Consider the following 23,833-nt stretch of genomic DNA (forward strand, 5'->3'; position numbering starts at 1 on the left):
CTGCACGCATGACATGCACGCATATACAGTATACTCTCGTGCGTGGTCACCAAATGAAATGGTTAGTAGACGGTATATGATTTTTTAAATAATTCTTGGCCAGTACACTGCGTATAATTGCGTAACACGGTAGAACACACCATTGAAGCTAGCCGACTGGGGTTGGCCCTCTAAAGCAGGGGTCTTCAACAGGGGGTCCGGGACCCCTAGGGGGTCCTCAGAGTTACTACAGGGGATCCTCCAAATCTTTGTTTGATAGAAAGATTCTTATATTAACCACCTGAACCATAGCGTCTATATTCTGAGAACTGTAGCCAAAAATAGCAGATCTACAAGCTCACAACGGCGTTGTGAGCTTGTAGATCGGACATTTTCGGCAAAGAGGTTTGGTGTAGAGGGGAAAAAGAGCAGCAAGTACAGAGTGAAATGTCAAGTTTATTAAGTATTGACGGTTCAAGTGGTTAAATATCTGAAAACACAAATTGACATGAATCCAAAATACACTGATGATTGTGCTGTCAAACGATTAAACTATATGGAATCTATGAAAACGTTGTGGGGGTCCCTGCTTCATCTCTCTCTCGACTAAGGGGTCTTTGGCCTGAAAACGTTGAAGACCCCTGCTCTAAAGTCTCTGTTTGACCGGGGGCCACTTGTAGGGCTATAAGCTGCCTGCATTCTTCCAGGGTCCACGCTGGGTTGATTTAAGGTGGGAAGAGGGGGGCGTTGGGCGTGTGTCAGGGGAGCAATAATGTAAGCTTGATTAAGCAACAATAGTTTTGTGGACCCTGCAGACAGATGGAAAGCTGACTCCTCCAAAACGTGTGGATCACAGTGGACCATACATGCCCACCGCCTGCGGGAACCTGGGGGTCCCGAGTCCTGAGTCCCCAACAGACCACAGTTCTGAAGGGATCATTAAAGTTTTTATACATTTTTCAACAAATCATATACATGACATACAAAAGACCAAAGAGCTAAAGAAAACAGCCTAAACAAAACACAAACAAGCAGTCAAAATTAAACTAATAGGACAACACCCCCCTGCACCCCTTATATGATTATATCAATATGTGATTATGTAAATTAAAATTCAACATATGCTTAATGCAACATACCCTTAATGTACAAAAAGAAGTAGTCCCAAATGGAACTTCCCCTTTACATTGTCCTTCCTGGCAATCAGATATTCGTGCCGTCTCCGCCATAAGTTGAATCCAATCCATCTAACCATTTCTAACTACAACTGATCATTTTTGTGTTTTTGTAAGCTATAGTTTTTCCAAGATGCAATTTGATAGCTAGCTCTGTTTACGTATTTCTTTAGCCCCTTTATACATAGGATTACATTTAACATTTCTTAGTTTTGATAGTTTTCATTTGACACTTGCTTTGGGTAATGTGTGTTTTTCCCCCTCATGCAAATAAAGCACTTTGTTGAATTTTATTTGTGAGGTTTTGTGTTAATACACACTTGGATATAAATTGTGAATTTCCAGTGTGAAGGAATATAACGTTTTCTTTATTTCTTTTTTTTTTTTTTTATAAACACTGCACAACAGTTGCACACTCCTTGCACATTTAACTCTGGTACCATTCTACTCCACTACTCTCTTGACTTAATTACTCTTAATTTATTTAAGTTATTAATTGCATCAGCTCTCTAGCCTACCACAATTAGCAGTATATAATCGTCATGATTAGGCCCTATATAAAGTAACAAATTAGGCTTAGGTCTACCTTAGGTCTATGTCTACGTGGGTCGTGGGATACATGATTAAATCATTTAGCCTATCCCACATATGCGTGCTTTTTTACTTCGCATGCCAAAAAGAGTAAATCTACAAGTTCACAGGAACAGAAAGGAATGAATGGATGTTGTGGGCTTGTAGATCTCCACTGACATTTGGAATCTGGGGGCGGGGACGTCGTCATAATAACAACACACCGGCGTGGGTTGGTTGGTTGTTCTAACCCCCCTCCTGCACTTTGAAATAAATAAAGTTTGTTCTGCGGTCAACGCGGGGGTCACTCACAGAAAACGACAGCTGTATGTTAATGAGCGGTAGTAGTAGTAGTAGCAGCCTAGTAGCACCCGTGCACGTGGGCTCGGCGTGTGTGCAATGAATGGGGCAGCATGCATACCCACACGCACGCACGCACGCACACAGCAGACTGGGGCATGATGCTTGGCTTGGGTGACATTCCGTCAGCATTCACAGTTCTCTGTCTGCTGCAGAAGTTGTCAACTTCGTGATGAAGAGGATTTTTACTTAGATTTAGAAATGCTCGTTTAGCTTTAGCAGCTCACTGACTGACAGCTAGAGAGAGCACAGCCAAGTTGCTCTCAGTTGCTCTATTTATTTATTTATGGTTATTTATTTATAGGCTAGCCTAAAATATAGGCTATTTATTGGTTGATGTTGATGTGGAAAGAAAGAATGCTGCTGCTGGATTCAACCGTTGTGAAGATGAGGATATTCGGCAGGTTGGACTACACTCTGGTGAGGAATGCTTCTCTGGTGTTTGTGGATTTATAAAGTCCGCGTGACATTTTATATTGCGTTTTTTATGAAGTGTCGTTCATGACTCGTGCACTGTAACTGTTAGCAGAGTGACTGACTGTCACCATTTATTGCTTATAAACTGTTTATACTGGCGTTTGTACTAGAACTAGAGCTGGACACACTGGACGTGGTCGTGGACACGTCTTTTGTTTAATTATTCTTTTTTTAATCTGTGTGTGTGTGTGTGTGTGTGTGTGTGTGTGTGTGTGTGTGCGCGCGTGCCTGCGTGCGTGAGTGCGCAGACTGCGCACGCGCCTTTCTTAATAGCGCTTTTGTGTTGGCATGTGGTTAAAGTCGGGGGTCGTTATTTTGTTTGGAACAAATGGGGGGGACCCTAACCGACCCTAACCCTACAGGACAGTCCTGTTTCTTTGTATGAAGTGTTCTTTTTGGGGGGCACACGTCTGCTTCTGTCTGAATGGCTCGGGAGGGAGGGAGGCTGCTTGGTTGAAATGTGGTCACATAAGCATGAGCAGATGAGCTATTTCAAAGTGCTACATGATTTAAAACACAATGGCATAAAGCAGCTGAAGAGTGAGCACAATTTGCAATTTTTTTCAAAAATGTTTTAAAAGAATATAGCCTATATTTGAAAAATGGTATTAAGTAATGTAAAGTAGGCTACACATGATGTGAACATGCACAGTAAGTCATTGACTTAGATTTATCCTCCAACTTCTTATTTATCGCCAAAATGATTGGATATTATTATAGGTCTACAGGTTTTGTAGCAATTTGTACTAGTTAATGTAGAGAAATATTCAAATCATGTAGGCTATTATAGCCTATACGTTAAGACCGTTTTCCAATTATTATTATTATTATTATTTTACTTTTTGGATCAAATAGAACATTTTACATGGAGGTTCCCACTCTTCCCCATACTGCCCACTTCCAATTCCTTATAGTTACCATTTCAGGAATAGGCATATGGGTTATATTTCCTGTTCAGTAACATATTGAATTACGTCCATTTTCTGGAATACGTTTGCACACCAGGTCAGGCCCAGGTTACCTAATAACACAAACAGGTTGACTCACTACATGGGATATCATTTATGATGTTGCAGAAGTCCTATTACCCCTTTTCTGTGTGAAAAGTTGAAGTGTGTTACAAGTGTTGTGTTTTGCATGAGCCTATCTACCTGGTGTTGTCTGTGAAAGACTTGACACATGATGTCAGGAAGTAAGATGCTGGTGTGTGTAATTTCATAAAAAGAAGACGAGACAGAATAATGCAATTATGTGGACAGAGAAAATCTGACGCGTGTATTTGTTTGAGTGTGCGTACGTTCGCCTGTGTGTGTGTGTGTGTGTGTGTGTGTGTGTGTGTGTGTGTGTGCGTGTGTGTGTGTGTGTGTGAGTGTGAGAGTGAGTATTATGTTTGTGTGCACGGCCTTGGCCCATATGCCAGGTGGGAGACTACCTCGCCTCAAACCAAAGACTCCCACAACAATAGTGAAACTTAATCTCACACTCTCTTCAAATCAGCGTCTGTCTGTGTGCTTTTCCACTTCACTGGCCAGCAGCAGCACCGTGCATGGATTACATTTCTATCTCGCCAGGTGCCTATTGCCTAACACTTTGAAGAAGTTAACAAAAGAATGAGAAAATGCAGTTGTTTTGGTTGACAGGCCCAAGGATGCTGATTTAACATGTAAAAGGTGTAGCTTCCGATAAACAGATGTCCAGTGCAATAGGGTGTACCTTGTGTGTATGCACACCGACACACACAACAAAGATCTCTTTTGTCTCAAAGAACTCAATTGTATTGATAATTCACCTCCAGTCTCTGTTGAGGTATCTGGGTTCAGTATAGGTTCAAATGGAGGACTCACATGTCATAAGAACACTAAAGCTATAGATTTATAAAAGCACAATTATTCTTTGCTAGAGGTTTGGGTTGTTTAGTTACTTTGCCATGATCTAACGTCAGATATTGGCGAGATAGCCTATCTTAAATATCTTTCCTCTGTTGACAAAAAATGCTCCTCATGACAATAAACAGATGTTAAAAGCACACTTTTACCACATGAACAAATGCAAGCAAAGCAGATTCTGTACATTACAACACCCAACATTTTCTTTTGTATGATTACAATGATTAATGTAGGTATATCTTCATTTATGTCACGCAGGATTTCTCCTACGATGAGACCAAGGTGGAGTTCAATGTGGATGCTCCCAACGGCGTAGTAATGGAGGGCTACCTTTTCAAGAGGGCCAGCAACGCCTTCAAGACCTGGAACAGGTGACATTCCGTCCTACGACTGACTTTAGTGCAGTTTACAAAACATTAAAATGACCAAACGACGTAAACCCACTAAGACCTGAAGCAGATTCTTCCCCAGAAGAGAACATTTGTGTTAAAAAAATTAAAAATAAAAAAAAATCTCGATTGTCAGTGTGCCATGTCAACATTCATTTTAATTATGACACCTCATTAGACTCATTAGAGCAATAACCCCACCTATATCTCCCAGACTTCCTCCCCAGTCAGATTTCAGAGTTTGAATGCAGGATGCAATTATGAGCAGAGAAATTTGCATAAAGATGTGATAAAGATCCTCTCTCTCACACCTTGTGCCAGTGATTACCCTCCCTTGTGCCAGTGTGCCAAGGTTGCCTACCCCAAACAATACTGTATCATATGAACCAATGCTATATAAAAGATAGATAAAATTGATCAAATTGTGGCTGTTGGCAAATTGTTTGCTATTCCAAGTATACAAGCTCTGAAAACAGAGTCCCACACTTTGAAACAGCGCAGTCACTTAGTATTATGTCTACTTGTTAACACATGTAGATGAACGGTCTTTGCCCCCTTTGTCTTAACAAAGCTGTCATCAATATCCAAACCATATCCATATATGTAGGTCTAGTGTCTAACTCTATACCTGTTCCCTCCCAAGGCGGTGGTTTTCCATACAAAACAGCCAACTGGTCTACCAAAAGAAACTTAAGGTACAGTCTGTGTTGACTTTGTTATTTTTGTTGTAATTACACAAGGAGATAGACACTTTACGCTCTTCTTTCCAGTTGGTGACATTGTGATTGACTCTTCTCTCTGCCAATGACAGGACTCTTTAACGGTGGTGGTGGAGGACCTGAGGCTGTGCTCCGTGAAGCCCTGTGAAGACAACGAGAGGAGGTTCTGCTTCGAGGTGGTCTCACCCACCAAGTGAGTTATTAACATGATTAATATTATTATTATTCCTATAACCCTAACCTTGTGAGGGCAACAAGCGGAGGCTCCGCTTCGAGGTGGTCTCACGCACCAAGTGCGTTTAACATGATTCATTCATTCGATTTTATTGTATGGATTTTCATTTCTATCTCGCCATGCGACTATTGCCTAATGCTTTGAAGTTAACAAAAGAATGCAATGCGAGAGTGCCAACACCAAATCGGGACTCCTGAATCACTGCCCTCCACCTATCAGCGTCTTGAGCTCTACAGTGTTGTTAGTTGTCGCGCAGCAGTGCATCTACAGTACATAGGTGATGCGCTTGCCTTTCCTGGCTTTGCCCTGGGTTGGCTGTCAGTTGGCTTGCCAGCAGTTCCGGGTGCCCGACGCAGTGCCCATGCCAGCCTCATCCTTCTCTCTCTGACCTTGTCTGTGACCCGTGGTAGGTCCCCATAGAGGTCCACATTTCTGCCCCATAAAGCAGTACTCACTCCACTGTAGCTATGAATAGCCACCTCTTGAGGTCTTGAATGAGAAAAGTGACAGGCCCAAGGATGCTGATTTAACATGTAAAAGGTGTAGTTTCCGCTAAACAGATGTCTAGTACAATGGAGTGTGTAGTAGCTTGTGTATGTGCACGCACACACCAACACACACAACAAAGATCTCTTTTGTCTCAAAGAACTCAATCGTATTGACAATTCACCTTCAGTCTCCTTTAAGTTATCTGGGTTATCTGGGATTTATTAATTAAAGCACAAATATTCTTAAAGCACAATTGAGGTTTGGGTTGTTCAGTTACCTTCATATTAGGCTATAGTCTCAGGAGGATTTAATTAGGGCGGTGACATAGTTACATTTCATAAAACATTTGGTTCTTATTAAACAATATGAATGGCTCAAAAGTGTGTTACTATTATTACATCATGGATATGATATGCATATGAATAGAGCTGAATTAAGTCTTCATCATCAAAACCATTGATGACCATTTACACAGGTGTAAGAGCCTCATCGTTGCACCGTATGATTGCTATAGGCCTGGAAATGGGGTGAAATACTTTGGAAAAGTTACAGACAAGTTGTAAAAATTCATTGTTAAGAATGTGTGGGAACCCTGTCCCTGTGTCCCACCTGCACAGGAGCTGCATGCTGCAGGCGGAGTCAGAGAAGCTACGGCAGGCGTGGATCCAGGCCGTCCACGCTAGCATCGCCTCAGCCTACAGAGAGATCTCTGACAACTATTACACAGAGGTACACACGCACACACACACACACACACACACGCACACACACACACACACACACACACACACACACACACACACACACATGCACGCACGTACGTAAGCACGGCCATCACTTTCCACTTCCAGTCAGATCTGCTCCATCCCGTTACACTTTAAAATCTAAAAACACACCTCTTCTCCCTTGCCTTTTGGACAGAGTTAGACTTTAGGTTTTAGACTTTAGACTTTTTTCGTCAGTGGAAATAAAAGGTAGTTGTGTTGTTACTCTTTATTCCGATGGTGTTATAGCAAATGCATGCTCCATGTTTACAGTGTAGAGTAGAGTAAAGCCTCGATCAGAGTCGGGTCCACGGTGGAAGGCTATCCACCGCGTTGTAGTGCGGTGTAGTCTTTTTGAGCGTTAACGTTGTAGTTTTATGACTCAAAAAGACTACACCGCACTACACCGCGGTGCGCGGACCCGACTCTGTTCGAGGCTATAGCCTCCGTGCTAACTGTTAGACCGTCTGTCGTGAGTGTATCACTTCTGTCACCATGTGTTGTTACTCTGTTATTCTAATATAGCTTTAGAGACAACAGTGTCAGGATATCATCCAACTCTATTGACAAACGTAACATTGACCAGCCATTCTTATTCCGTCCACTCTGCAACTCCCCCAAACCCTGGCAGTTCACAGCGACCTCTCGAGGCACCTGTAGTACCGTATAGCAGTGATTCTCAATCTTTTCAGGCCGCGACCCCCACAATAATCATATTTCAACTGATATATTTCAAACATTTTGTATAACACTGTTCTATTGTGAAAATAGCAGATCTACATGCTCACAACGCCTCGCGTTGAGAGGTGCTGTGAGCATGTAGATCGGCTATTTTCACAATTTCTGACTCTAATATATGACAATTTGGCTAAAGTTAAATTTGTCATTTTAGAGGTTTTAGAAGTCCTTAAATTGTCACTTCAGAAATGTGCAGATACTTAAACGTTATGTTGGTTTGTTTACTGTTGAGGGAGAAAACAGTGTTGCACATTAAGTCAATCATCTGGGGACCCCCCAAAATAATATGTGTGGGGGGGGGGGGGGGGGGGGGGGGGGGGGGGGTTGAGAACCACTGCTGTATAGTAGTCACATAAAAAAAGGTAGGACAATTTTTCGTCATAGTTTCAGTCTACGCAATGAACACGGGGCGGCATAGCTCAGGGGTAGAGAAACTGGTATTAGAGCATGAAGGGTATAGACAACATGCCTGGCCACGCCCCCTACTTCCGACCGGAAGCCCTTTTTTGGGCTTGATCGTAGCGCGATTTCCTGTTTACGTTCATCTGAATCTGATTCTCCTCTTAACTAATGAGACGGGATTGTTTTACTTTGTAATTTTACTTTGTAACTTATGTTAACAATGTCACTTAATGGCAACACTCATCCACTCTGCTGATAAATAAATGAGTTGTGACGATACACACCCGTTCTGCCGTCATTCAATGTTATGAGTTGGAGGGAAAAAAAAGAGATCTCAATTGAAACAATGCCATAGGCTTTCTTGGGCGTATGCTTTTAGTTGACCTTGTACTAGTGTACTGTCATGAAACTACCTTTTTTCATATGCAAACTTCTTAAAAAATAACGCTATTTAAATTGTTTCAAAAGCTTTATACCCTGTATATATATATAAAATGTCACAATGCGACATAGCTTTTTACACAATGCTGTACTCCCTCCAACTGCATGTCATATTATATGTTCGCCATTTTAAACTGTTTTTATTTTATTTGACACTTGCTTTGGCAATATAAACATGTCTTCTCATGCCAATAAAGCTCCTTTGAATTGAATTGATATAGGCCTACAAATAAACAGATTTGTGTATTTGAAAGCAAGCATTGAACCTAATCAGTATTTCATGGAAGCGAATGTTGTATGATTCTAGCTAGCAAACCTTTTCCCTTCAGAACGCTGGTTGATCATGTCAAACGTCATCTTCTCCATTCTCCACTCTTCTGGGATGTCACCATGAAGTCACAGTTGGCTTGTGTTGTGTGATATGCATTAATGTTTTTACAAATAGGCCTGTCAACAACTCAACGCACTCCAGAATAGACATAATACACATTAGCCCACCTATTATGTGCATCCTATGCCGTGTTCATTTCACTATATCACTGTAAATCATCGATTTAATCCTAATCAAGGCAATATAAATATCCATTCATATTTAATGCTCATTTAATCATTAAATCCTAAACTGTCACGTCAAAACAATGAATACATTTGGCTTTAATAGATACAAAAACAAACTGGATTAATTGAAAATGACAAGTGTTTAAAAGCATTCCTTCAAAGCATCATTGGGAACATTCCTTATCTCAATAACACAATATACAGTACAACATTTGAAACCCTCAACAGTTAAAAAAAAGGCATGGACAAGTCAAAGAAAAGTGTGTATAAATATTTTATTGCAATAAATATGATGAGGAGATCTCGACCCTCACATCTGGCTTCATTGGTCCTGCATGGACGTACAGTACAGGTCTGAAAGACAGAAAACAATTGCATTCACAGATACAACACAACAGCGAAGAGCTTTTATTTCAATTATAATCAATGTTGTGTTGTCACAAGTGAAAATAACTTTTACTTAGTTGTAACAAGAGTAGTAGTCACCATACAGTAAAAGATCGTAGCTAACAATGCTAATTAGCTAGCATGAGAGTTTTACCTTGTTGTTGTTGTTGTTGTTGTTGTTGTTGTTGTTGTGAGTCGTGCTGCTTCTCTGGGGAGTTTGCTGAGTTTAGGATATGTTAAGGATGTCATCAATACTATTAACTGGTGTAGATAGAATAAAAACATCGAAGATAGCGGTGGCTTGCATATCAAGAGACCATGACCGCACCGCACCATCTAGCTGACAGCTGGAAAAAAAAACCTCCGTTGGTTTAACCCTTTCAGTTCATTGTCATAATCTTTTACTGCAGCGCTGGGCAGTGTTGCCAAAATTTGTGAGAGAAATAAGCCAAACAAGCCAACTCTTGCAATATAAATAAGCAAAAAAAACAAGATAGTTTAGGTAAATAAATTGACTTGGCAACACGTTTATATGCATGCCTGACAGAGAGAACCCGGAAGTTCCCTTTCGACTTGGGGGCGGGGCGTCCCTCCTGCAATCGGCCAGGAATGTTGTCTATAAATCCCGAAGGGTTCCCAGTTCGAATCCGGGCTCCCCCTGAGTTAATGTCGAAGGGTCCTTGGGCAAGACTCTGAACCCCTAATTGCCTCCGGTGAGTAGGTTGGTGCCTTGCATGGCTTCCTCCGCCACCGGTGTATGAATGTGTGTGTGAATGGGTGAATGTAATGCACAATCTATGTAAAGCGCTTTGGATTAAAAGCGCTATATAAATGCACCATTTACCATTTAACACTGGTGTCCCCATCATTGGTCCTGTGCAGCGTCTGGACAGGACGGCCTCGCCCTCCACCAGCAGCATTGACTCTGCCAGCGACAGAGGAGACCACCGAGGAGACAGCATGAGGGGGACCATGGGGAGAGGAGGAGGTGGAGGAGGAGGAGGGGAGAACCTGCTCCAGAGGGTCCAGGGCCTCCCAGGCAACGAGCTGTGCTGTGACTGTGGACAGAGCGCCCCCTGCTGGGCCTCCATCAACCTGGGCATTCTGCTGTGCATAGAGTGCTCAGGCATCCACAGGTAAACAGCAGGCTATTCTTTTCCCCCCTTGTCTTGCGGGCAGAAACAACTGATCTCCATATCGTCGTTGTCTGGTGAAAACTGTTCATTTTGCATTTATCATTTTAAAATTGTTTTAAACTAGTGAAAACAGCCGATCTACAAGCACACAACGCATCGCACCGCGAGGCGCCGCTTTGTGTGCTTGTAGATCTGCTGTTTTCACGGCCTTGTATGATGAAGCAGGGTTTTACTTTACGAAAGAACGTACACATTTGAAAATTGGAGATATGAGGTTTCCACCCGACAACGACGACATGTTCAACCTTTTGTGTTTTTTTTCATAAATGAACACCCTACTTGATCATACTACGGCGTCACACACAAAACCATCAAAAGTAGCAGATCTACAAGCTTGAGGTTTCAAGCTTGTGGATCTTCAGGTCTTTTGTGACATTCACACGTTATAAGTCTAACTGTATTCATGGCATAACGTAGTAACAGCGGCAGTGCAGGCTAGTGCAGGACCAGTGTTTCCCCGTAGCTCCGGTCCCTAGGGCGTGAGACGAAAAAAAAAAAAAGAAAAAAAAACATTTCAGTATATAAAATACATTTACAAGGAAATATTTTTCCAAAATTGCTCAAAGTAACATGACCACATAAAGTCACATCCACAGTTAGTACGGTTGCTGCGCTGCACGGCAGAGCCGCCGCGGTGATGAGCGTTAGAGAGAGACCTGAACAGCAGGTCAGCAAATTGTTTAACTTTGTGCCAGCTGGCAAGAGGTTGATGACACCTGTGTCACTTAGAGAGATGCGGGGAAGGGACAGGTGGGAGGTGACAGGTTCACCTGGAGCCATTAGGCTGCTGGCCAGTGTAAACAGCACTGCTGTACCAAGCTGGAGGGTCACAGGTCCTCAACTGCCCTGCGGAGGGCAAGGAGGCGACTAATGTCTGTTTCATACTTGGTTTTGTTTTCAAGACGTCGTGCACCGAAATAGCCTAACAGAAAGTCTACGCTTTGGTAGAGGTTTAGGTTGTGTAGAACAGCGGTTCAAGTCAAGGATGTATTTGACCGCAGACCCCCATCTAAAGAGTTTGTGCCAGGGACCCCCAGAAGAGTAGATTTGTGTTAAAAAAATCTAAATTATTCAAAAATGTCCACAATGTTTTGCTATTTTTCAAGTACATCAGATGCACAAACTTGCAGCATAGCTGTTTTTTTAATAGCCATTATGTAAATGGATAAAGTGGCTAAAATGATATTGATGTTATATTAACTACTTTGCAGGGGACCCCCTGAACCCACCCAAAGGGGAACCACTGGTGTGAAATGTAGATAACTAGCCACACATTTTGGCGAAATGTCTTCAAAGTTGCTGTATTGAGTAGAAGCATATAATCTCTTCATTTGACTTATATTGCATTCTTAAACGGGTCACAGGTCATCTCTATTTTAGAAATTCTGACTGCATAAAACGTAAGACTTCTTTGGAGATCACAAAGACCGGTTCATAATGGAAAACGGTTCAAAATTTTCCACACATCCTATCATTAAAACTACCGGTATGCTAGTCTTTCTCTCTATCCTGATCTATTGGTCCTGCATGTTGTGTCTCTACAGGAGTCTTGGTGTTCACTTCTCCAAGGTGCGCTCACTGACGCTGGACTCATGGGAGCCTGAACTACTCAAGGTGGGATTCACCAACCATTGTCGAATACAGTTGTTGTCTTAAAGCCCCCCCAAGATAAACCTTCTGATGAGTTAATCTGCATCGCTGTCTCTGTCTCCATCGGTCCATTAATTTGTTCTCTCTCTCTCTCTCTCTCTCTCTCTCTCTCTCTCTCTCTCTCTCTCTCTCTCTCTCTCTCTCTCTCTCTCTCTGTTGTGTGTGTCTCTCTCACCCTCCTTCTGCTGTCCAGTTGATGTGTGAGCTGGGAAACACAGTCATCAATCAGATTTATGAAGGAGCGTGCGAGGATATGGGAGTCAAGAAGGCTGGACCATCCAGTTCAAGGTCATAACTTTAATTCCATTCTACCTGGCATCCACATTGTGGGATGGTTTTTCAAATACTTTCAAAAAGTTTTATAGCTAAAGTGTCTTTTGCTACACTACAAATATAAAGGACATAACCGGTTAACCACATGAACCCCTTCTTACCCCCCTCTTCCAGGCAAGAGAAAGAAGCTTGGATCAAGGCCAAATATGTAGAGAAGCGCTTCCTTAAGAAGATGCGCGGCAGCGAGGCATTGGTGGAGGGCGAGAGGAAGTCCCGCCCCTGGGCGGGACTGAAGAAGTGCCAGCGACACAGCAACTCCCTCCGGGTGCCCAACAAAGCTCGCAGGAAATACCAACGCTACGAACCTGGCAGCGCGTCACCTGCAAACTTGTCAGCAGGTCAGAAGAATTCTTTTTTTTTTTTCACCATACGGTTTGTCTGAAAAATATGTCTTAACAAATCGTGAAAACTGTTATCGTGAACCTAGTATCGTGATTCGAATCGTATCGTATCGAGAGTTGCCTAGTTTGTACCATATCATGGCTGTGTTTGCATGTTTAAAAGTAACACCTCTCCCTCTCTCTCTCTCTCTCTCTCTCGGCAGCCGCAGCAGCCGCAGCAGCAAAGATCCGCCGGGACTCTCTGTTCTGTCCTGACGAGCTGGACTCCCTCTTTTCCTACTTCGACAACGGCTCTGGTGGTCCGCGCAGTAAGTCACACTACACTGCAGTTGTACCAGTCAAGGTTTTTGATTTAAGGTTTTAACACAGATCAGCACAGCTCACATAAAGCTTGCCAGTGTTTAATAATGAAACATAATGGTAAAAGACATATTTTTTTCCACTGTCTCTCACAACACATGCCCCTGTAGTACCTGTAGTACCTACACCGTACCCCTAGAGGTACTCATACCTACAAGTACCACATACCCCATTCTGAGAAAAGGTGATGTATGCCAGTGTGTGTGTGTCTGTGAGTGAGTGTGTGTGTGTGTGTGTGTGTGTGTGTGTGTGTGTGTGTGCGCGCATGCGTGTGTGTGCGCGCATGCATGTGTGTGCGCGCGCGCGCGTGTGCAGGTGTGTGTGTGTGTATTGCAGTTGATGCTCAGGCTAGACTCAACAGGCTAGACTCAACAGCACCTTCTTTGGTCACTCAGTGGAACTCAGGCTACATACAGGCTATAGACCCACACAGAGACACGGAGACACGGATACACACACGGCCATGCTATGGAGCGGTTTACCACCGCTCAAAAATGGTTGAAAATCACTGCTAGAGCCGTAAAAACCTTCTCGTTGGCATATCTTTTTAAATGGGGGTCTATGGGCTAATAAGTGCTAAATGTGGGGGTCCTTGACATGGAAAAGTTTGAGAACCACTGATGTATACAGTCACTGTCGGGCGGAAGCCTTGTATCTCCAAGTTTCAAATGTGTAAATTTTTTCGCAAAGTTAAAGCCCTGCTTCATTTGCCTGACTGCGAGCGCCAGACATCTCACACTAAGTTTCACTTCGGGAGAGAGTCTGAGATTACGGACGGAGATTCTACTTCGGCGTGGGCGGGCTAAAGCCTATTGACGTCACACACACACACACACACACATACACACACACACACACACACACGCGCGACGGCGACGTGGCGTGACATTGCAAAAATACGTTATTTCTCATAACATATTATATGTCTGCATGTTTACGTTAGTGCAAAATGGTATTAAAACGTGATTAAACGGCACTATTTCATAGTTTATTAAAATAATACGAGTCGAGTCTGACTCCGCCATGACAGTTTTCACGGACCAATCAGAGTCCACTAGACTCTCACGTGGGCAGAGGACACCAATCAGAGTCCACGAGCGAGTCTCACGTGAGCTCAAGAGCTCTGTTTGGAGGGGGCTGGGACCGGAGCAGCCAAACCACGTGCCCCAAGCATACAACCCTGATTGGCCCATTCAATGCGCCCGCTCTTCAGGCGCGCTCGAAATAAAATAAAATATGTGCAGCTTCAGTCCACACTACAAACCACCCACCAACAGGGGGTGGTGATGTGCGGACTGAAGTATCAGGCTACTGCTTCATCATACAAGGCCGTCGCACAAAAGTAGTGAAAACAGCAGATCTAGATTGGCTGGTAGATCGGCTGTTTTCACTAGTTTTAATCATTTTAAAAATAATAAATACAAAACAAACGGTTTTGGACATACAAGGTTTCCACCCGACAACAACGATACAGTACATGTGCAGTGTTGGTTGATTAACGTGTCCATGGCTTGGCGCTGCTTGGCCCCGCAGGTCTGAGCAGCGACAGCGGCCTGGGAGGAAGCACCGATGGCAGCACAGACATCCTGGTGTTCGGGGCAGTGGTGGACAGCGTCACCGAGGAGGAGGGTGAGTGAGCGAGACCTGCGAGAATGTTGTCATCGCTGTCACAATTATCACTCACAATGGCCTGATGGCAAGTCATTTGAGAATTATCTTTGCATAATTGTTAGCATCCTTTCCATTCATGTACAAGAACAGCCGGATGATTTTCCTTCATTGGTATCACATCGCTTTTTAATCACTATTTGGGGCATTTATGGGGGAAAAAAAGGTTGAAAATGTTTCATAATTTATTTTTAAGTGAATGATATACTCTATATGGCCTGTTGGCCACAGTACATTATCTATTTTGAATATTGTTACCAGTCATTGTCATTGTCTATAACAGGCTTTGTATGTTTAAAGCTATACTGTGTAAGTTGCTCAACTAGTGATCAGTAGCGGTATTGCTTTTTTCGGACGTTTTTCGGCCGGAGTCGTCGCGGACCACCGCCGCGGACCACCGGAGCGGCGCCGCAAACCACCGCGACCGATAGTAATCTGTGGAGGGGTAGAACGCATGGTAGAAGTAATTTTCTGGCCAGGATTTGTGGATTAAGAGGTTAAAATCCTTCACCATGGTAAACACTGTAGCCAAGCGGAGGCGCTTCCTGGAGACCAGAGCAGATAAGCTGTGATTGGCCGGTAGTGTACCATGTGTGCATGATCGGCGATGTGATTGGGCAACGTATACACAACGTATACAGATGATGCAGATTACGTCATTTTGGCGCGAAATCCCGCCCCTGTCACTGCTAAGAAGAAAACATATAAAGAGAAGGCTTCAGAAGCTGAAAATAACGGAGTGGGTGTTCTAAAACTTTAGCGATTTAACAGTTAGGACAATTTTAAGATTTGTTTTATAAAAAAAGTTACATGGTACAACTTTAAGTTATCTGCCTGAGCAATTTATGTTTACAAAGCCTAAAATGCAAGCATTTTTATTATTTATATGTTTTTGCCATATTGTAATGCTTTTGGTATTAAACATTTGGTTCAATGACAAAAACACAATACAACTTTAATTGCAATCATTCCTACGGCTACGTCTGAATTAATGGTCAACTAAATCCTAACAAGTCCCATTGTCAGTGGTTTGGGGGAGGGAGTAACGATCCTTAAACTCTGTCCGTCTGCTCCCCTCATGTTGCCTCCTTCCAGAGGAGGAGTCGGAGGAGTCCTCCAGTGGCGAGGTGGAGATCGAACAGGAGACGTCCTCGGACCCCGAGGACCCCAGGGAGATGCACCCCGGGGCGCTCCTCTACCGCTCCTCACGCCTCCACAACCTGCCGCTGATGGCCGAGGCGCTGGCGCACGGCGCCGACGTGCACGCCGCCAGCGAGGACGAGGAGGGGAAGACGGCCCTCATTCAGGCCGTGATGGGGGTTAGTGTTGTTCCTATCCAATCCAATTCATTTGTAGACCACATTTAAGACAACAGTGTTGAACCAAAGTGCTGTACACAAAAACATACTAGAATCCCGAGAGAAAACGTGCAATACACAATATTCAGGACAACATATACTGTAGACACAATGCCCAGTGGAAACAGCAGCCCTCAGTCTGAATTCTTGAACGCCAAGGAGTACAAGTATGTTTTCAAACGTGATTTAAACACAGGCAAGGTTTGAGACTCAAAAACGTCTAGCGAACTTGGCCAATGCTAATAAGCTGTGCGGGACGTAAGGACGGACATACATACAAACAAAGCCAAATGTAGGAGCGGTTAGCACCGCTGAAAATCATCATACTAACTTCACCAACAGCCCTGGGCGGGAGGAGTAGGATGGGAGGACGCTCTGCGTCCTCCCGGTGGGGGCTCCTCACTGCCAGGTGAGACAGTAGGATACAACGGCAGTGACAATTCATTTGCATAACGACTACATTGGGAAGAAAAGGGGTCAAAAAGACCAAGTGAAGATGTGTTGATGATGTCATCCGCAGGGCTCTCTGATCGCATGTGAGTTCCTGCTGCAGAACGGAGCAGATGTGAACCAGCGGGATATGAGAGGGAGAGGCCCCCTGCACCATGCCACCTGCCTGGGGCATACTGGGTAAGTTAGTGTCATGTCTCCCTGGGCCTGCACCATGCCACCTGTCTGGGGCATACTGGGTAAGTTACTGTAGTGTCATGTCTCCCTGCACCATGCCACCTGTCTGGGGCATACTGGGTGAGTTAGTGTCATGTCCAGGACCCCTCAAATTGATATGTATTTTATTGCAGACCCCCATCTGATATATTCGTTTGTGCCAGGGACTCCCATAAAAGAAGATTTGTTTTTATTATTACTCAAAATCTTAAAAAGAAAAAGAAAATTGCTGCTATGTAAATCTGCTATTTTTGAATAGCCCAAGTATAAAATACGGGTTAATCCGTGATTAAACTGATATGCTAAGTCATTTTGTACATTATGGACAATGTGCCAATGTCCCTAATTTCACAACTTGTATAACTTGTATCCACGGGTTTCCAACGCCCCATAGTGCATTGCGCAGACATTGTACCGAGCTTCCGGCGCCGCAGCCGAGTGTGATTTACAAGCTCACAACGGGTTGCATCTGCGACGCGACGTGAGCTTGTATGTCTGCTGTTAAACCGGAAGTGTGGTCCAAATAATCTCCAGTAAACTCCCGCGGAAACAGGTGGATAAAATAATACATTTCCTTATATTGATTAACCTCTCTCTCCATCCATGGTGTTTTGCAGGCAGGTGTGTTTGTTCCTGAAGAGGGGAGCTTCACAGAGCGAGGTGGATGAGCAGGGCCACGACCCGCTGAGCATCGCCGTGCAGGCTGCCAACGCAGACATTGTGACTCTGTAAGTGTCTCTGTGGGCTCACCTCCACGTCAGGACATAGTAACATAGATACCTTTACAGTATCGTCTCTGTCTGGGACTCCCGGGTTCTCGGCCTGTACACAACATACTAGTCTTTTTTTGGAGCGGTGGAATAGCGCCGTCATGCTCTGTCCCCCTGTCCCGTTCAGCATAAATAGCTGCAATACCGCTGGGTGCACAGCCTAGACACACCAGTACTGAGCTGCTCAAATTCACCGCTCCACTTCGAACCAATGGTTCGATTTTTTGAGTGGTGGTCACACCACTCCTGTAATTCGCTTTCACGATGTTACTGGCCGTGTATGTCTGTCGCCGTGTATGTCTGTCGCCAGCCATACCTCTCCTGACCACACACACAGACCACAAACACACACACACGTTAAAGGAGGGGCGCTATTGAGCAGGCAGACTCAACACCCTCTCTCTCTCTCTCTCTCTCTCTCTCTCACACACACACACACACACACACACACTGTAGACACACACGTAGCAAGGAGGGCGCGCGCGCGCGCAGACACACACACACACACACACACACACACACACACACACACACACACACAAATGTCCGCGACTGGGTGGCTGCAACAGCACGCACAACGTTTTTTCACTCTCTCTGATGATGCACGCAGCGTGCAACTCCTGTGTGTGTGTGTGTGTGTGTGTGTGTGTGTGTGTGTGTGTGTGTGTGTGTGTGTGTGTGTGTGTGTGTGTGTGTGTGTGTGTGTGTGGGGCTGCTCGCGCTAATGTCGCAGCCGGAGACAACTCTGATTGGAAGTGGCGTGCCGCTGAATGGAGCTCCCTGCTTGTGTTCCCACTACTTTACCTCGCATTGGATTTTTATTATTTTTCGGCGCTGTTGTGTGCACTCTGCACTGCAGCTCCGTCCGTCCGTCCGTTCAACACACATCACCCAAGTAAATCCTGGTTTATACTTCTTCATCACGGCGTGTTCCGTGACAAAATGTGGCTGATCTACAAGCTCACAACGCCTCGCATCCGCGACGCGTTGTGAGCTTGTAGATCTGCTATTTTCCAGGCGCAGAAACTTGCAGCGCAGCGCACGTTATTATTTGTATTATTTAATAATCTAACATAGCCTACTATTTAAATACTTTCACAAGCCACATTGTGGCTTAATATTCACATTAAGGGTAACAAGCAGGCACGCTGCATGCCATGCACTGCACATTAGAACAAGTTTGCTTGTGAGTGTAAATCAGTGGCTTCCTCAAAGAAAAAGAAAGGAGGGGAAAAAGCGTTGGAAACATAAGGTTCGGGCCTCGGCGCGGGTCGGACGCATTTTAATGATTAATGCTCGGACGTCGATTCGGGTCGGACAAAAAACTGTCGGACACGGCCCACACGGGTTCAGAACGGACAGAAAAAATTGGCCCGATCCCAGCTCTAATCTACAAGCTCACAATGCGTCCACCCCGTCCATCATTAGCCGAGTTTCTTAAAGCAGGTCAAAATAATAATAAACAAATAATAGTTGGAAATAGTTGGATTTAAGATCACAATGCGTCCGTCCGGCCGTCCGTCTGTCTCCCGCCACTGTTGAGCATGAGCAACCTTGCAATCCATGTATTTGACTCTTTTTATTTGACTCTTTTTATTTGACCACCACTCAGTTCACAACAAGGTGTGATTTTACTTTTACCACTGGGTCCTGACATCCTGTTCCCCATCTCTCTCTCTCTCTCTCTCTCTCTCTCTCTCTCTCTCTCTCTCTCTCTCTCTCTCTCTCTCTCTCTCTCTCTACCAGATTGCGTCTGGCCAGGATGAACGAGGAGATGCGGGAGGCGGAGGCTCCGTTGGGTCAACCAGGTCAATACCCCAGCAGCAGTCCCACTGAACAGCAGTATAGGAAGTGCATCCAGGAGTTCATCTGCTTAACCATAGACGAATGCTAGAGGGTTGGGGGCAGCGGGGGTGATTATAGATGAATGCTAGGGGGTTGGGGGGCGGTGGGGGTGATTATAGATGAATGCTAGGGGGGCGGGGGGGGGGGGGGGGGGGGGGGGGGTGGCGGCCTCACTGGTCTCTAAGCCTGTTATGCTGATAGGAGCGTTAGCGCCAGTGAATATGGAGCTCAGATCTGGTTTTACCCAGTGGTTGGAAAGAAAATACTAATTATACCTATAATTAGTACTAAGTACTTTCCACCACTGGGTTTACCCACGTGAACTCTAACCTCCCTATTCTAGTATTCTAGTGGCAAAAATGGCAGATCTCCAAGCTCACGGCACGTCATGATTCGACGTACGGTGAGCTTGTAGATCTGCTATTTTGGATGAAGAGATTTTGGTGTAGAGGCAAAAGAAAGGAGGGGACCAAGTACAGCCCCCTGGGGGACCCCCCAGCCAAGGAAGTACAGTATGTATAGGATTTAAGAGGCTCTCTCTTGAGAGAGGAGCACTTTCTCAACGTAGGGGTGTGTCTCGGCATAGCGAGACCCATAAACGGACCTGTTTTCATTCTTATTATTGACAATACAGCCACCACCTCCTCCATTTTACTTCTTAACCACTAATACGTTTCTGCTTTGCCATTACACACACGGTGTCGCCCATGCTATGCTAGCTCCATCACACGCACAGCTAAAAGAACCTTGTTCGTGTCAGGTTACGCCAGTGCCCACATAATCTCTCCTATAACCTGTTAATAATGTGTGGTCGTCGTAACCCTTTTGGGGAAGTTTGGGTTTTACCATTGGCTCCGTTACTGACACCTCTCTCGAGCAGTGGTTCTCAAACATTTTCATGTCAGGGAGGGACCCCCAAATTGATATGTATTTGGCTGTGGACCACCATTTGAAACTCCTCCATAAGAGAAAGATTTATCAACATCCTTTTAGAAAATAGCCCATCTAGATGGCAATTGAAAGACTTTTAAGACGTTTTTAATACCAAAAAGAATAAAAAATAAATAGAATGTCAAACGTGATCAACAAACTATCCACAGTTCAAATATGATTATTTTGGGGGCGTCGTGGCCTGAAAAGGTTGAGAAGTAAACCACTGCTCTGGAGAAGTCACTGCGTTACCTTCCACACCCTCAGCTCCGGACTTATATTCCGGGCCTGGTATTTAGCACAACACCCATTGGAGCATCTTCTCCAGTTGGAGGTGTAAGTACAGTATATATACTGTAAATATATTGGGACTCGTGTGGTCATTCTTTAAACTGCTGTGGCATGAGGCGAAGAAAAGGAAAAACGTGGTATTCATTCCAATAAGAAGAGTTTCCATCAAAGTAACTTAGTAGCCATGATGAGAGGTGGTGGGCCGGCCGGTGTAGTTTGCTGTGTACAGAGAGGAGAAGAGGTCAGAGATTTTTGACGTAAAACTGTGACTAAAATAATACTGAAGGGGAGAAAACAAACGTCTGCTTAGGGCTGGGTGATCATGGATGAAATTGAATACACTTTTGACCAAATACCTTGATATCGATATTGTGTGGATGACTGTTGGTGCTTTCAACAAAATATTCATATAAGTGAGATTAGATTTTTTTTGATAAATAACCATTAGTGATGCCTCTAAATAAAATAAGTGTGATAAGACAAATAATAGAACCATAATAGAACCGCTAGAACCGTCGGAATAAGTTGACTATTTCTAGTCATAGTCTTTTGAATAACATTGTTTTAGTCATATTTTAGTCACCTGAAAAGTTTTAGTTTTTGTCGACTTTCAATCTACAGTTGATTTTCTAGACAAAAATGTATTTATTTTATCTTGATGTGGTCGTAATGCCTCTTCTCCCTCCCTAACATTTAGTCTAGTTTTTATTTTTTGATGAAATTGGCAATATATTTAGTCATAGTTTTAGTCATCATAACCTTCGTTTTCTTCAGTGAAAAAAGGTGGACTACACACATTTTTCGTCATAGTTTTAGAAAAATTAAAAAAATAAATAAATAAATAAATAATACTTTTCCAAAAAGTATCTGGAAAAGTAACCAGGAAAGGACAACACATTCCATCGTACAGCATTCCGACATACAAAATCCCACATGATATCTAGTTTCACATCATGATATCAAGATAATATCGTTAATGTCGCCCAGCCCTATGTCTGCTTTGTAAGATACTTTGAATATATATGTGTGCGGAAGTGAGTGAGCGAGTGAGAGTGCATGTATCAAAGAATGCTGGGAGACAGAGTTAAATGCTATTATGATATGATACATTTATGTAAAAGAAAAACAAAACAAAAAAAAACGACTGTGCACTTTTCCTACCTACTACAGTATTATAATTTTATTTTTTATTTTTGATAATTGTAATTTTTTATTTTGTTTATGTCATGTTATGTTGTGTCTTGTCTGTCCAATTAATCATCGATTATTATCTCATGTTGTTTTTTTTTATATTTATGTTGTCTGCCCAGAGGACATGTGCAATGCATTCTTGGAAGTCTTGCAGTTTTTTAAATTTTTTGGTGGGTAATATTTGTCGTCGTATGTCAGAGCAACATTTACTAACATATTGGTCTTCAGCTAGTTTTCGTGTAGCAGCACACAGGTCTATAGAAGACCTTTCATTTACTTTTCAATGCATTTGTAAGCTTGTCAGTAAGCTACGACTTGAGTGTTTGCCAATTATTGAATCCATCTCCATTCGAGAGAAGTCAGTGATTTATCTACAGTTTAGACATTGCAGTGACAGTCTATTTTCTACTTTACTTTATTGCAACCATCCTTGTTTACTGGCGATAACAGTGATTGTGCTGATTTATTGAGCTGATCCAAGCTGGGAGATGGCGGTTCAGAACCGTATAACAAATTGGAAACCCTTATAGGCTTTGTTCAGTCTACAGTCAAATATGATTTGTTTCTCGAAATCTAACCTTTAGGACTGACTGTCCACACTGTCACTTGCAAGTGATCAGAACTTTGTGAATTTGTGATATCATTGTACTTGCTGCATTGGTTGCTGCATGTGTTAATGACTTAACAATATAGGCTTGACGGCGTGTGAGTTATGCATTGCTTATATATCTGTCATAGGGATTAGCCGATCTACACGTGATTAGGGTTGGGATCCGGAGAAACCGGATCCAACATCGAGAAACCGGAATCGACACATTACATTTTGAACCGTCTCTGGGACCCGTTTTATCGCACTGTCAGAGCTGGTTATGTGGACTTCATGTCTGCTATACAATTACAATACCGGAGGTTCTCAAACCTTTACATTTATCAATCGGATAACGTTATAGAACCCCCTCTAGGAATCGTTAAAGGGAATTGTTTAGGAATCAGACCATTAAGAGGGAACCAGAATCGTTAAAATCCCAAGGGAAGTTCTTAGCGCGATAGAATATATTTTTCTGTCACCACATTTAGTCGGAGCCCTTAGGGAGATCACATGGTAATCTCGCGCTAATTAGTCTAAAAGCGCGAAATTTTGCACAGATGTAGCTCAGGGCATGCTCTAATGATTTAGCTAGGGCGCCCGAGCCGCTGACCTTCGGGGTCGCCACAGCGGCCAAATCAAGTTGGGCTCCCATCGACTTTCAATACAGGAGGAAAATACCCAGAAAAACACTTTTTTTCTGGGTATTTAAGTAGGATGTGAGGGGTCTAACTAGGGGTTTGTCATGATGCTGAATCCATTGCAAGCATTTGTTTTGCACAAAAAACATTCCTTGGGCTAGAAATGGCCTCAGAAAATGATGCATATATGGGTGAGCATTCATGTTAGTCGGAGGCCTTAGGGTTTTTTTTCTCGTGCTAATCAGTCTAAAAGCGCCACATTTTGCATAGATGTAGCCCAGGGCATGATCTAATGATTTAGCTAGGGCGCCCTAGTCGGCGACCTTCGGGGTCGCCACAGCTCCAGAAAACACCTACAAAACTCTGAAAAATGATGACTCATCACTTTTCATCACTAAACCATCGTTTTATGGGACCCCGAAGGTCGCCGACTCGGGC

General features: G+C 43.6%; 1 protein-coding gene across 1 annotated transcript in view; it reads left to right on the forward strand.

The window, feature by feature from the left end:
* LOC308287760 (arf-GAP with coiled-coil, ANK repeat and PH domain-containing protein 3-like) overlaps positions 1–19,805 on the forward strand; it is a gene marked incomplete at both ends in the record, with an annotated part of 110,166 nt that extends 90,361 nt beyond the window's left edge. Inside the window, 14 exons of the mRNA XM_080729013.1 lie at positions 4,706–4,818; positions 5,480–5,531; positions 5,648–5,748; positions 6,897–7,008; positions 10,452–10,705; positions 12,310–12,379; positions 12,609–12,703; positions 12,863–13,086; positions 13,302–13,397; positions 14,983–15,078; positions 16,213–16,436; positions 16,996–17,105; positions 17,759–17,869; positions 19,658–19,805. Of these exons, the coding sequence (XP_080585139.1) occupies positions 4,706–4,818; positions 5,480–5,531; positions 5,648–5,748; positions 6,897–7,008; positions 10,452–10,705; positions 12,310–12,379; positions 12,609–12,703; positions 12,863–13,086; positions 13,302–13,397; positions 14,983–15,078; positions 16,213–16,436; positions 16,996–17,105; positions 17,759–17,869; positions 19,658–19,805 (1,806 nt within the window). The remainder of the gene's footprint in view (positions 1–4,705; positions 4,819–5,479; positions 5,532–5,647; positions 5,749–6,896; positions 7,009–10,451; positions 10,706–12,309; positions 12,380–12,608; positions 12,704–12,862; positions 13,087–13,301; positions 13,398–14,982; positions 15,079–16,212; positions 16,437–16,995; positions 17,106–17,758; positions 17,870–19,657) is intronic.
* Between the last annotated feature and the right edge of the window lie 4,028 nt (positions 19,806–23,833).

This window comes from Nannobrachium achirus, assembly GCF_963921795.1.
Source record: "Nannobrachium achirus genome assembly, chromosome: 6".
Lineage (NCBI taxonomy): Eukaryota > Metazoa > Chordata > Actinopteri > Myctophiformes > Myctophidae > Nannobrachium > Nannobrachium achirus.